The 15,322-nt window shown below is 45.3% G+C and overlaps 1 protein-coding gene across 2 annotated transcripts in view; it reads left to right on the top strand.

Annotated features, from left to right (window-relative positions):
• agmo (alkylglycerol monooxygenase) overlaps positions 1–15,322 on the top strand; it is a 530,082-nt gene that overhangs the window by 307,226 nt on the left and 207,534 nt on the right. For both annotated transcript variants that reach the window (XR_015078446.1, XM_085988392.1), the window contains exons 7-8: positions 3,300–3,365; positions 13,104–13,183. Coding sequence is in view for 1 of the 2 variants with exons in the window: in XM_085988392.1 (XP_085844518.1) it covers positions 3,300–3,365; positions 13,104–13,183 (146 nt within the window). In the remaining variant the exon portion in view is untranslated. The remainder of the gene's footprint in view (positions 1–3,299; positions 3,366–13,103; positions 13,184–15,322) is intronic.

Raw genomic sequence — 15,322 nt, 5'->3', positions numbered from 1 at the left:
CCAGGCCGAGAATCAGGGCTCCAATGTGCAGGGTGTGGCTGCAAGCCAAATCGACCTTCCCCCTTTAAGAGGTGACCGGCGCCAGCGTGTCTGCCTGCAATCGCTAACTGGCCGCACCTGCGCTGCGCCCGCCCTCGGTGGTAGCACCTCGCCTCTCCAGCTTAGCGCCTTAGGACAGTCGTGCAGCGCCTGCTTTAGCACACCAAGAACGTCTTGGGGCGAAACAAGTCAATTTCGCTGAAGGTGGCGATAATTTGCGCCAGGCGCTAAATTTAGCGCACACTCAACTATAGCGCCCCAAATGTGGCAATACTGAATTTCTAGGCCAATGTTTCTCCACAGCCTTTTATAGTTCTCCTCACTGTTTGCCATTCTCCTACTTTTGTGTTCTCAGCAAATTTGAAGATTGTGTTCCCTATGCTCAAATCATGTAGATGCACAGAGAACAAAAGTGGACCGAGCACTGACCCCTGGGTACACCACTTCCCATCTTTTTTCAATCCAAGCAAGTTTAGAGATGCAATTATGTGTTCGAAGCTGACTTTTGCTGCTGGAATTGACAGAATATTACAGAGCCACCAGGTGAAAATGCAGGATGATGAATAAAAATTCAAGGGGTAATTTTAACTCTACCCGTCTGGTAGAAACTGGGCAAGTGGACAGTTAAAATTACCCGTGGAACTTACCTACCGAGGTTCCACTCTCTTCCCACAGGTTCCGATTTTAACCTACAATTCTGAGCAGGCGAGAGGGGCACCCGCTGATAACCGGCAGGGTATTTTTTTTGCAGATCGATCTCCAATGACATCATTGGGGCCCGACTTCTAATTAAACCAGCGGGGAAGCCATTGTGGCTTCCCTGCCCTGTATTGCCCCCCTCCCCCAACTGCGAGGCCCTCCCGAATCCCTTTCCAGCCACTTGGAACTGTTCCTTTGGGTCCCAGCAGCAGACTCTGGCAATTTTGCGTGGTAGACCGCCTGTGCAGATGCCAAGCCTCATACGGCTGAGGTCAGAAATGTTTGCCACTGTGCACAAGACTATCGCCTCAAGTTATAAACAGGGCTTCATTCTCAACTTCAACTGTTGCTTTTCCACCTAAAGTCACCGTGATAGATTTAAAAATGGAAATTGGAAATTTACAGAGCTGCTACAGGACTACTGCAAGTAAATATTGGCACAAGGACTACAATGGTTTAAGAAGGTGGCTCACCACCACCTTCTCGAGGGCAATTAGGGATGGGCAATAAATGCTGGCCTTACCAGCGATGCCCACGTCCCAGGAACGAATATAAAAAAAACTTTAGCAATGCGTTTACTCATTTACACATTTAGATGCAATGTTGAGACACACTCAGGATTTTCAATATATAGTAGTTTATAGGTATAGATAGATGTATGACAGGCCAAATCGGCACCAATTCACATCTGGTACTAACAAACCATTCTTCATGTGATCTCTTGGTATAGGTAAGTATGCAATCCTGATCTCTGAGCATAGAAGGAACTACTCTATTCTGACTGTTTTACCCACACTAATTAGGACACTAACTGCAAGTCCAAAAGGAGATATTCTTACCTGCAATTTACAACTAGGGCAGAACCATGTTAGTGGTTTTGCCTATTGCATGATGAGAACTACCAGGAGTTGTGCACCAAGCTTGCATTCACTCCTGACAGGGAGGGTCTGGTTACTCACTGATGCTGTGTTAAAACTCTGTCTCCAATTTGGAAGACCCAATTTCGGAATTAAATCTGAACGCAAAATGTGAATTTACATAGATACTTACTTGTATTCCATCATAGAATCATAGAATGGTTATAGCACAGAAGAAAGCCATTGGGCCTGTCGAGCCCGTGCCGGCTCTCTGCACGAGAACTTCAGCTAGTCCCGCTCCTCCGCCCTTTCCCCGTAGCCCTGCAAATGTTTTTCCTTCAGGTACTTATCCAATTCCCTTTTGAAAGCCACGATTGAGTCTGCCTCCACTGCCCTTTCAGGCAGTGCATTCCAGATCCTAACCACTCGCTGAGTAAAGTTTTTCCTCATGTCGCCTTTTGTTTTTTTGCCAAATACCTTAAATCTGTGTCCTCTGGTTTTCGACCCTTCCGCCAATGGGAACAGTTTCTCTCTATCTCCTCTGTCTAGACCCCTCATGATTTTGAACACCTCTATCAAATCTCCTCTCAACATTCTCTGCTCCAAGGAGAACAATCCCAGCTTCTCTAGTCTATCCACATAACTGAAGTTCCTCACCCCTGGGACCATTCTCGTAAACCTTTTCTGCAACCTCTCATTTGAGTGTGAGTTCCTTTCATTTTAATTGATTGTTGGGAGTAGGGGTGGGGTCTGGAAGCCAGAAGTTGCTAGCACACTATCATTTCCAGGCCTGCCTAGTGTCATTCATTTGGAGAGATAGTCCCCAATTTTTCTGTAGAAAGATGATGACTTTTGCTTTGCTTCATTTTAAAAAATGAATACAGCTATATATGTTTAAATGTCTTGCTTGCCAAACACAGGTGCCTCTCCTAACATTTTCCTGATGTTGAGACATCTGCCTATTACCTCTTTGTCCTAGGCTCATGTCTCCTATTTCTGTAAGTGCTAAGGTTCCTACATGAAATATATTTGGACAGTCTTAATTTACGCCAAAAAACTGTTCTGAATTCAGCACTAAATTGGCAACTTTCCATGGTTGCTGGGCAACCTCCGTTACCTCGCCCAAGTGGTCCCAAGTATTTGTGTACAAGTTTTAACAGTGAATGTCATCAGGCTGCTAAACCACGTGGACATCATGGCTGAGCCCAATACTGTTCTTGCCTAAAAGTCACACGTGTTCTTCCAGCATGGATTGCCCCCATCAGGAGTGGGAACCCTGACTAACATTCCCCTCCCTAACCCGGGGGCGGGAGGTGCAAAAGGTACTTTTCTGAAGCTGAAGTGGAGCTAAGACACATTGCTGGGGCAGAGTAGAAGAAATGATACCCTGAAAATGGTTGTACTGTACTCGATCTGGGAATACTGATACAGGGTGTCTGAAATGGCCACATGTTTTATTCCTAAGTGCTAACATCCTTCTTCTTGATGAGCACAATTCACCACAGTATTTAAAAGACTGACTGCAGATTTTAAATCATGTTGTGTACTCGCCATGTTTAATTTTAACTGCAAATCGTCAGTGATTGAATTTTTTTCTGGCATGCCCTTGTGCTATTTGCATATCTTGTATAACTGAGTAAAACAGTTCACGAGTCCAAGTGTTCTTAAAATAATTTGTATGTTTCTGCTGACCCTGTCCTTCAGGACGGAACCATTACTGCATCGACAAGAATTACGCTGGAACTCTTATCATTTGGGACAGGATTTTTGGTAAGTAGAAGAGTAGAAGTCTGCTTTGGTAGAAAATTGAAGCTTCTTTTCAGCGAGGCAGTGTGGGAAGACACTTATCTTTGACACAGTCTTTCACTTCAGGGCTGTGTTTGAACGCAGAAACGTAGTAGGAAAACTGAAAACAACAACTACAGAAAAACATCCCACTTTCTAAAAGCTCTTAAGGACCATAAAAATTAAATCGGTTCTAGCATTCTTGTACTTTAGTCTCCTGTGACAACTGCCCCTTCCCCCATCCCAGTTCAATAGATTCCATTCTGCAGAGCTGGATAAAAGTGCAGAGAATGGATGTGAAAACATCATCAGACATAGCAGGGAGTATTCTCGTGGGGGAAATTTCCATAGAATTTCCAGGGCGGTGCTAAGGCACCCGGCACAGTCAGTGGTTCCGTACCCAGAGTCACACAGGAACCACACCTGTTAAATCAACATTCTCCAGCCGAAGGCTTCACATTTTGAAAATGATTCAAGTCCCTCAGATGGATCAAATTAAGGCTGAGAGAATTAATGTAAAATGTATAATGAATGAAAGGAAGACAAGGCAAATATAAAGAAATAATATAAGGGAATAGAAGGATAAAATACCATGTAAAATTTTCTAAAGCTCACTTACTGTTTTGTGTTTTTAAGAATGTTTGTAGCATGTAGAGCCACTACAGGTGGGAGGGTATAATTAAAGTGTGACAAGTTTACTTGGACAGCTTCCATTCAAATAACATTACGTCGTTTTTTTGGTGTTAAGGAGAGACAAATTTCGGGTCGCGACCTCCCATGCCCAATCTCATCCGGAAGTGCACCAGCTGCCAAATTGAAAGCTGGCAATGTCTAGGTGTGCAGGGTGCCCACCCGAAATGGGCGTTAAGCACCCTGCAAATAGGGGTCTTAACGCCGCTTGTAGGACCGTTGATCAAAATTGGTCAGCAAATGGGCGAAGCTTGGGCTGCACATGCTCCGCCTAGTTGTTCCGGGTCTTCGGCAACCTAACCAGCGGTCCTTAGAGACCACTAGAGGCCGCTCCAAAATGGTAAGGAAAATTGTTGTTATTTTAATTTGTGTGGAGCCTGGAGGAGCAGGAGTATTGGGCCTCCGATTGCCGTCTTCGGAATTGCACCACCAATTTCATGCCAAAAACTGGCACATAGGAACAGGAGTAGTCCATTCAGCCCCTTGAGCCTGTTCTGACATTCAGTTAGATCATGGGTGATCTGTATCTTAACTCCATCTAGCTGCCTTGGTTCCATAACCTTTAATACACTTGCCTATCAAAAATCTAACAATCTCAGTTTTGAAATTTTCATTTAACCTAGCCTCAACAGCTTTTTGGGGGATGGAAATATAAAAATTTGAATGCATGACTTTAAAATGGGGACTTAATGAAGTCCTGATTCAATTATCACCCACCCTTTAACCACACTTCCCCTGAAGATTACACTTGGTCCTGACTCCCCATGTGTAATGTTACAGGAAATCAGTGGTGTCAGTCACTCCCTGAAGCAGTGTAGTTGCCTGCTTTTTTTTTAATGATTCCCACTGCTCTGTATCTGCTAGTATGGTAGTGGGGCCCAGGAGTGTAACAACGAAATTCCCTCATCAAACGGACCTCTGGGTCTTAAGCACGTGTACTTCATTAATCTCTCTGACGGCCGACTGAGTTAACATGAGGCAAAGGAATTGTTTGAATCGGTTCTTAAGTTGCTTTATTCCAAAATAGACAAAACATACAAAATACTTGAGTATGCTGAATGCCACTTGGTACGATCAGTTAAATTTCTGTTCATGTACTGTTACAAAAATAAAGAACATGTGTGCACTAGCCCATTGGGTGGGCCCTTTTCTTAACGGAAAAAATACAATTTTTCCCTTGCATTTGCATCTGACTGGCCTTTTTGGTGTCTGTGTTTCGAGTTTTTGAAAAGCCTCTGTCCCTTGACCCATAGAGATCAAAAGAGTTTGTCAACACCAAGGTGTTAGATGTCTTCCTGAACGGCCAGACATTGCTCACAAATTGGCCGTTCTTGGGATCCGTGCAAAGCAATTGTCCATCTCACATTTAAATTATCTCTCATCTGTCTATGGATGGCCAACCGAGCATGAAGCTATCTGGGAAAACTACTTCCGTTAAAGCCAGCTTCTACTAAAACCATTTATGTACAAGTCAAAGAATTCTGAACCATTACAGTGCACTTCCTGTCCCAAAAGCTTAATTTCATGTTGCCATCATTTTTGAGAGAGACTTTTATGTCAACAATATTTTCAACATTTATGATAGGAATTAAAGGTCTTGAGTATAACATATAGTTCCTGTACTTCCAGCAACTTTCTTCTGTCACGCTATTTCCATCATACCTGGGTGTGACACTAAAAATTGTTTATCTTGAAAGTTTTTGAAGGTTACTTATTATACTTATCTCTAATTGGCTAAATCTTCCCACCTGATCTTTGGTTCTCCCGGTTCTGTAGTTCTGTCTCGCTCAAACTGCTTAAATAACTTGAAGCCGTGTTATTTAAACAGTAGTATTTGCTGCTTAAGTAAAACAACAGCAACTGCCAATTATATAGCACCTTTAAAGTAGAAAAAACATCCCAAGGCACTTCACAGAGGCATAAGGAAAAAATAAATCACCAAGAAATCATCAACCAAAGAAGGCGATATTAAGAGGGGTTTCCAAAATCTTGTTCAAAGAGGTGGTTTTTAAAGAGGGTCTTAAAGGAGGAGAGAAAGGTGGAAGGGTTTAGGGAGAGAAATCTAGAACTTGGGAATTCCCCAGCTGTAGAGTGAAGGCAGGGGGAAATGCAGAAGAGGCCAGAGGAAAGGAGAGTTTGCGGAGGATGGTTGAGGCTGGAGGAGGGTACAGACGCGGAGGGGCGAGGCCATGAAAGGATTTAAACACAAGGTAGACAATTGTAAATTTGAGGCATTGAGAGACCAGGAGCAAGTATAGGTCAGTGAGGACAAGGGTGATGGGTGAGTGGGACTTGTTGCAGAATAGGATCCATGCAGCAGAGTTTTGTATGAGCTGACATTTACAGAGGGTGGAAGATGGGAGGCTGTCGAGGAGAGCATTGGAATAGTTACCACCGTTTCCAAGATTGTCACTGACCTCATCTCCTCTGGAGATCTTCCCCCCGCGGCCACCAACCTCATAGTTCCCCAACCCCGCACAGCCCGCTTCTACCTCCTTCCCAAGATCCACAAACAGGACTGCCCTGGTAGACCCATCGTTTCAGCCTGTTCTTGCCCCACGGAACTTATCTCTTCCTATCTCGACTCTATCTTTTCTCCCCTTGTCCAGTCTCTTCCCACCTACATCCGCGACTCTTCGGACGCCGTCCGCCACTTTAACAGTTTCCAGTTTCCTGGCCCCAACTGTTTTCTTTTCACCATGGACGTACAATCCCTCTACACCTCCATCCCCCACCCGGATGGCCTGAGGGCGCTCCGCTTCTTCCTTGAACAGAGGCCCGACCAGTCCCCATCCACCACTACCCTCCTCCACTTGGCTGAACTTGTTCTCACATTGAACAACTTCTCCTTTGACTCCACTCATTTCCTCCAAATCAAAGGTGTTGCTATGGGTACCCGCATGGGTCCTAGCTATGCCTGCCTATTCATGGGATATGTGGAACACTCTTTGTTCCAGTCCTACTCAGGTCCCGTCCCTCACCTCTTTTTCTGATTCATTGATGACTGTATCGGTGCCGTTTCCTGCTCTCGCCCTGAGCTAGACAATTTCATTCACTTTGCCTCCAATTTGCACCCTTCCCTCACTTTCACATGGTCCATCTCTGACTCTTCCCTTCCCTTCCTCGACTCCTCCTTCTCCATCTCTGGGGATAGGTTATTGACAAACATTCATTACAAGCCCACTGACTCCCACAGCTACCTGGACTATACTTCCTCCCACCCCACCTCCTGTAAGGACTCTATTCCATTCTCCCGGTTTCTCCGTCTCCGCCGCATCTGCTCCGACGATGCCACCTTCCACACCAGTGCTTCCGACATGTCTTCCTTTTTCCTCAACCGAGGATTCCCCTCTACCGTGGTTGACACGGCCCTCTACCGTGGTTGACACGGCCCTTGACCGTGTCTGTTCTATCTCCCGCACTTCTGCCCTCACCCCTGCCCCTCCCTCCTGGAACCACGATAGGGTTCCCCTTGTCCTCACCTTTCACCCCACCAGCCTCCACATTCAACGGATCATCCTCCGCCATTTCCGCCACCTCCAAAGTGATCCCACCACCAAATGCATCTTCCCCTCCCCTCCCCTTTCAGCATTCCGTAGGGACCGCTCCCTCCGAGACACCCTAGCCCACTCCTCTATCACCCCCAGCACCCCTTCCCCTTCTCCTGGCACCTTCCCGTGCAAGCGCAGGAGATGTAACACCTGCCCTTATGCCTCCCCCCTTCCCACTGTCCAGGGCCCCAAACACCCCTTCCAGGTGAAACAGCGATTTACTTGTACTTCTTGCAATTTATTATACTGTATTCGCTGCTCACGATGTGGTCTCCTCTACATTGGGGAGACCAAACGCAGATTGGGTGACCGCTTTGCGGAACACCTCCGTTCAGTCCTCAAGGGTAACCCCGAGCTTCCGGTCGCCTGTCATTTTAATTCACTGCCCCATTCCCACTCGGACCTCACCGTCCTCGGCCTCTTGCATTGTTCCACGGAAGCTCACCGTAAACTCGAGGAACGGCACCTCATCCTCCGATTAGGCACTTTACAGCCTTCCGGACTCAATATCGAGTTCAACAATTTCAGATCATAACCTCGGCCCCTATTACATTTTTACTTATATTTTTTATCCACACTTTTAGCCTTTCCCCCCCCTTTTTTTTTTCTCTCTCCCACATGGCAGCTGTCTCCCTTTCTGCCAGTGCATTTCACACCTAATCTAGAACCGTCTTTTGTCTCCACTAGTCCTATCACCATCTCGTCTCATTTTGAATACCTCTTAATGTCTCTTCTTCTCTTGTTCTCTCCCAGCCTGGCCTCTGAATCTATTTCATTTCCTGTGCTTCTTTAGTCTTGACAAAGGGTTTTCACCCGAAACGTTGACTCTATTTTCTCTCCACGGATGTTGCCTGGCCTGCTGAGTTTTTCCAGCATTTTCTGTTGTTATTTTGGAATAGTTGCGTCTGGAGGTGACAAAAATGTGGGTGAGAAGTTTGGCAGCAGATGGGCTACAGAGAAGGGCCAAAGTAGATGATGTTATAGAGGTGGAAGTAGGCGGTCTTTGTGATAGAAAGAATATGGGGTTGTATAGCATGCCGAGAATGACACGCTGGATGTTGGAGAAGGGGATGGAATGGTGGTGAGAGTTTCTGCCAGGTCAATTTTATTTGAAGTTTATTTAAAATTTTAAAATGTAGGGTCCCGAAAAAAGGTGGAGAACCAAGGGTCTAGCGAGAATGAGGAACTGAAAGAAATTAGTATTAGTAAAAAAAAAGTACTGGAGAAATTAATGGGACTGAGAGCCGATAAATCCCCTGGACCTGATGGCCTACATCCTAGGGTTTTAAAAGAGGTGGCTATAGAGATAGTGAATGCATTGGTTGGCATCTTCCAAAATTCCATAGATTCTAGAACGGTTCCCGTAGATTGGAAGGTAGCAAATGTAAACCCGCTATTAAAGAAAGGAGGGAAGAGAGAAAATGGGGAACTACAGATCAGTTAGCCTGACATCAGTAATAGGAAAAATGCTAGAATCTATTATTAAGGATGTGGTAACAGGGCACTTAGAAAATAATAATAGGATTGAACAGAATCAACACGGATTTATGAAACGCAAATCATGTTTGACAAATCTGTTCGAGTTGTTGAGGTTGTAACTAGCAGAATAGATAAGGGGGAACCAGTGGATGTGGTGTATTTGGATTTTCAGAAGGCATTTGATAAGGTGCCACACAAAGATTATTAAACAAAATTAGGGCTCATGGGATTGGGGGTAATCTACTAGCATGGATTGAGGATTGGTTAACGGCAAGAAAACAAAGAGTAGGAATAAATGGGTCATTTTCGGGTTGGCAGGCTGAAACTAGTGGGGTACCTCAAGGATCAGTGCTTGGGCCTCAGCTATTCACAATCCATATCAATGATTTGGATGAGGGGACCAAATGTAATATATCCAAGTTTGCTGATGATACAAAGCTAGGTGGGAATGTAAGTTGTGAGGAGGATGCAAAGAGGCTTCAGAGGGATATAGACAGGCTAAGTGAGTGGGCAAGAACATGGCAAATGGAATATAATGTGGAGAAAAGTGAACTTATCCACTTTGGTAGGAAAAATAGAAAAGCAGAGTATTTTTTAAATGATGAGAGATTGGGAAATATTGGTGTTCAGAGGGACCTGGGTGTCCTTGTACATGAATCACAGAAAGTTAACATGCAGGTACAGCAAGCAATTAGGAAAGCAAATGGTATGTTGGCCTTTATTACAAGAGGATTTGAGTATGAGGAGTAAAGACATCTTACTGCAATTATATAGGGCCCTGGTGAGATCACACCTGGAGTATTGTGTACAGTTTTTGTCTCCTTGCCATAGAGGGAGTGCAAGGAAGGTTCACCAGACTATTTCCTGGGATGGGGGGATTGTCCTATGAGGAGAGATTGAGTAGACTAGGCCTATATTCTCTAGAGTTTAGAAGAATGAGAGGTGATCTCATTGAAACATACAAAATTCTTACAGGGCTTGACCGGGTAGGTGCAGGGAGGATGTTTCCCCTGGCTGGAGAGTCTAGAATCAGGGGTCACAGTCTCAGAATATGGGGTCGGCCATTTAGGACTGAGATGAGGAGAAATTTCTTCACTCAGAGGGTGGTGAATCTTTGGCATTCTCTACCCAGAGACCTGTGGATGCTCAGTCATTGAATATATTCAAGACAGAGATCGATAGATTTTTGGATATCAAGTGATATGGGGATAGTGCAGGAAAGTGGAGTTGAGGTAGAAGTCAGCCATGATCTTATTGAATGGTAGAACAGGCTCGAGGGGCCGAATAGCCCTACTCCTGCTCCTATTTCTTACATTTTTATGTCAATCCTACACTCCCAGCCAGGAATGCAGATTGGCGCTTATATTTTAACTTTAACGAAACATTTTAAAAATATTTAATGACATTTTAATTTAACTTTAATTTTAGCCACCACAGTGGGCTTGCCTGAGCCCCCTGTTGTGGGACCGAGGGTCTCAGGCAAACAAGCCTCTCTTCATGCTGTCAGGCTGGTGGGAAATACGAGGGTCATGCAGAGAGGAGATATAGAGGAATGAGGGTAGGGAATAAGGATGATGGAGAAGAGACAGAGACTGGGGTTGGATGGAATGGGGGAAACCATGGCAAAGGAAGGAATGGGAAGGAGAAAGTTGACAGAGGATATAGGGGGGAGGTGGTAATGCATAGGCAAGCTGTAAGAGAGGGGATGGGACTGTGGGGTTGAAGAGGGGGTGAATGTAGTGAGAATAGGAGAATGTAGTGGTGACGATGGAATAGAAGAGAAGGGATGGGAAAGGGGGAGAGCAGTTGTATGACCAGACAGGAAGAGCAGGATACGAGAGTGACAGGATGGTTCGAAAGGTTAGAAACAATGTTAGCAAGGGGATGGTGGGAAGGCAAAGGGAAAGAATCATCTTGTGGTCTGTCCAGATTCTTTCCTCCCCCCAGCCAACCCATAACACAAAACCTGCCTGCAGCCTGGTTGAATACCGCCGCCCACCCATGACCTGAAATCCGGCCTGGGGCCCTGGTCAGATCCTTCTCCATACCTCTCTTGCATGAAAGTTGCTCCAGCACCCTCTATCCCCCCATCCAAAAAGAAACGCACCCCTACCTGCGACCAACAACTTCTGACCCTTTGCTGCCCCGCCCAAATCCCTCCCACAAACCCCACCTAAAAGTGCAGCTCCCTTCCACGCCACACCGGGGCACTTACCATCTGCCGCATGAAAGAAAAAACAGAAGAATACAAAGGAACAAAAGAAGGGAAAGGGAAAGAGGAGAGAAAGAAGAGGAGGAAAGAGAGAAAAAGAAATAGCAATACAAAAACAACAGAAGGCTGGGATAAGACTAACTTATCCATCAATTCTGCCCCATTCAGACACTGCATAGCCCCCCCCCCCCCCCCCCCCCGCCCCCCAGTCATGCAATCTTCTGGGAAAGGCAAAGAAAAATCTGAGGCTGTAAATCAGAGAATGTGGTTACTCTCAAATAAATAATTTGCATTTATATAGCACCTTTGATGACCTCAGGATGTCCCAAAGTGCTTTACAGCCAATGAAGTACTTTTGACATGTAATCACTGTTGTAATGTGGGAAAGGGAGGCACAGAGAAGGAGCTGGCCAGGGCCGCAGGCTAGATTTCAGGTCGTGGGTGGGAGGAGGTATTTAACCAGGTGGTAGGCAGGTTTTGTGTTGTGATTTGACTGGGGGGGTGGTAGGAAGGGATTTCATGTTGCTGCTTCTCTGTGTTGCTCTTCTGCTTCTGTCTCTCTCCTCTCTTCTGCTTCTCTTCCCTTATCTCTTTTTGCTACTCTCTTCTTTTGGGTGTGAGGTAGCGAGTAGTATGACGTGGTGTTATTGGGAAAGGAGCCACCAAAGGCCGTAGGCTGCATTTCGGTGGGGTTCAGGGTAAATGTGGTCCTCAGCCGCTCCCTTCCTATTTCCTTCCTCAATTACTTGTATTGGTTCCTACCCCTTTGCGCCCATCATCCCCTCACTCACTAATCCTCTCTACTGCTGTTCCTGTTCTTTACTCTCCTCTGTTCCCTCCCCTCCTTTCCCCTCTCTGATCTAATTTTCTCCCTCCAATCGCTCTCTTCCCCCGCTATCATATCCCTCACTCCTCTCTTCTCCTCTCCTCCTCCTTTCGTCCTCTTCCCCACCACCAGCCCCTCTCATCTGCCCCCTTCCACCTACTTTGCAGGGATCCAGTTATCCCCCTTGCCCTACAACTTTGCTTGACTTGAATAATGTATTGATCTTGACTCCCTAAGTCCAATGCCACATGAGATCAACTAAGTGAAAATAAATTTAGGGAAGACAATACAATAGCCTAGCTTTTGGCTTTTGAAGAAAAATAAATGAAGCACTTTTTTTTGCTCCCAGCAGAGAATGGGACCAGCATTTGTGCGATGCTGAGCAAGGTAAATTTTTTCCCAGCATCCCCAACAGAGTTCCAGCAGCAGTGATGTAAAAGCCTACTCAAAATGTTTGCAAATAACTTCATTCATATTTATGTAGTGGTGCAAAATAGTGCTTCATGATGTTAAACACTTCAGTGCTGACATTCACCGAGCCTTCAGCTATCACTCATTGATGATTTGGGAATCTTGCTGTGTGCAAAATGGCTGGAACATCACAACAGTCATTACATTTGAAAAGCATGTGAAACGCTTTGGGATTTTTCTGAGAGATGTTGCTAAGGCACCATATAAATGCAAGTTATTTTCTTTCTTTCACACTGGCAACCTCTTAACGAATATAATTTAGTGATTTATTGTGTTTTTACACAGGTTTCTCCCAGTTCCTAAATTACCAGACTCTGAGTGCAACAGACTTCTCCAGCAGCTGAGAACATTAAAAAAACACAGTACAGCAACAATAATTCTCTAATGTACCCAAATTTCCTTCCTTTTCATGTGTAAGGATTCATGCAGAATGATGCACGTCTGTAGATCATGAACTCTTCCTCTCTTACCACGATTTTTCTTTTGTTAAACAGGTACCTTTGAGCCAGAGAATGACAAAGTGATCTATGGCCTAACTCACCCCATCAATGCATTTGAACCTTTCTGGGTGCAGGTATTCTTAATTAGGAATAAATATTTACAGAATTATTAAATTCATCTGTAAAGTTTGTTTCAAGTCCGTTCTCTTTTTGTGCTACAGTAGTGAACGATAAATTGCTTTTTATATTGTGGGGCAAGAATTATTCCTTTGAGGCAACTTAATTTTAACAGAATGTATATTTTAATGTGGGAGTTAGGGTTAAAAAAAGGTTAATGCAAACTAAACTAGTTTTCATATAAAGACACCGAATAGTTCCAGCATGTACTTTAGAAAGGAAGTGGTGTCATTTATTTCACCCAGTGGCCAGTCATATTGGCAGCCTGAAAGTTTCCTGTATTTTCTGAGGTTGAATTCTAACATACTCAGTGGTTTTTTTTTCTATTACTAAATAAATTTTCATTAATTGAGATATAAACAATTAATCGCTATTTTAAACTTGAATAATTTTTCTTTAAATATATTTTCTCCTTATCATGGCAATATATTGTCATATTTGTATCCTTTAGTTTGGAGACATTGGCCGGAATTTTAATTTGGAGGCGGGTAGGGAGTGGTTGGGAAAGCCAGGAGAACGGGTTTCCCGCTGGCCCTGCCGAATTTAACAGCAGGGCCTGATTAGCATTTCAAACCTTTGTTTCCCACCCACAGACAGCCAGATGGAGAGGCTGGCTGGCTGTTGGGCGGGTAGGCCTGCAGCACCAGGCCGCAGAGAAGAGGGAAAGAGGGATCTGGGGGGGCGCGGGGGGTGGTGGTGGTGAATCAGAGGCCTGAGGAGGATCGGGGCCGGAGGGGGAGGTCAAAAGGCCTGGAAGGTGATCAGGGGCCAGAGGGGGGAGGTCGAAAGGCCGGAAAGGTGATCGGGGGCCGGAGGAGGGAGGTTGAAAACCCAGAGTGTGGTGGTCGGGGGCCGGAGGGGGGATCGGAGGTTGGAGGCCTGCGGGGAGGTGTCAGATCGCGGGGACTTTGCAAGACAGATACGCTGGATCCAGCAGGTAAGTGGGAAGGCACTTACCTCCTGGATCCAGCAGTCCTCGCCTCCCTTTAGCTAGCAGAATCCCCGAGGCCTGGGGAAACCCAACCTGCCAGATTTAAATTTGTAATGGTGGATCACCATGAGGCAAGCAGTCTCATTATAATATTTAAATGAGCGTCCCGCCTCCTGCGAGCGGTTTGGCTGCCACCCCCCTCGTCCCGCCTTCATTAAAACTGGAAGTGGACGGGTTAGGGTCGGGATTCCACCCAATCCCTACCCACCCATTTTTTGTTAAAATTCCCCCCATTGTAGCATTATAAAAGGACTAGACAGTTAACATGTGACTCTCCTAGTAAGGCCTTTGTGTTGTCTTCACAAAGGTGACTACTCAGTAATGCTAGTGAGGTACACGCTACAGAAGACACAGAATCCAGTCTCCATATGCCAGGACCATTCTATCTTCTATGATTTTCATAAACTGCCAAATTTCTGAAAGTCCATGTACATTACATCCATTGCATTTCCCCCAACCACTATGGCAGAACAGGCTTGAGGCACTGAATGGCCTACTCCTGTTTCGATGATCCTATCTGTCATCTCCTCAGAGAACTCTTAATTATTCTCTCCTCTTCTAGAGAGTTAGTAATTTCATCTTTAATTAAAAATTATAAAATTTTCCTGAATACGAATGTTAAACTAACTAGCTTGTAATTATCTCAAATGAACTCTGCCTCCCTTTTTTTGAAAATATGTATTACATTGGCCACTCGCCAGATCTCTGGCACAATTCACACTCAATAGAATCCTGAAATATAATTTCTAGCATCTCACTATTTCCCCTCATTTCTTTTACTCTCTCACCTCTTCCTACATCTGCTCCCATTACCCTCATTACCAGCACCCTTTTTTCTTTTCTTTTCAACAACATGTCCCTCTCAGCTCCCGCCTCACCTAATTTGATACCAGCGGTCCTCCTGACACCATCAATGGCTTGAATCTTGTTAACGAACTTCTGTGGCACTATTGCTTGCTTTCCTGGGGTTGCTGGCAACCCAAATGCTTTGTCCCCTGCTCCTGGTGACCACTCACCCAGGTCATTCCCAGGAGACAACGGGCTGGATTTTCCCGGCGGAGGCGGGATGGCGGCGGGAGAGCTGGTTGGCAGTTTCCGGTCCCAC

Source organism: Somniosus microcephalus, chromosome 5 (genome assembly GCF_052327205.1).
Source record: "Somniosus microcephalus isolate GS21.2 chromosome 5, FLI_Smic_1.0, whole genome shotgun sequence".
In the NCBI taxonomy this organism is placed as follows: Eukaryota; Metazoa; Chordata; class Chondrichthyes; order Squaliformes; family Somniosidae; genus Somniosus; species Somniosus microcephalus.
The sequence above is the reverse complement of the archived record's forward strand: the minus strand, read 5'-3'. Positions and strand labels throughout refer to the sequence as shown.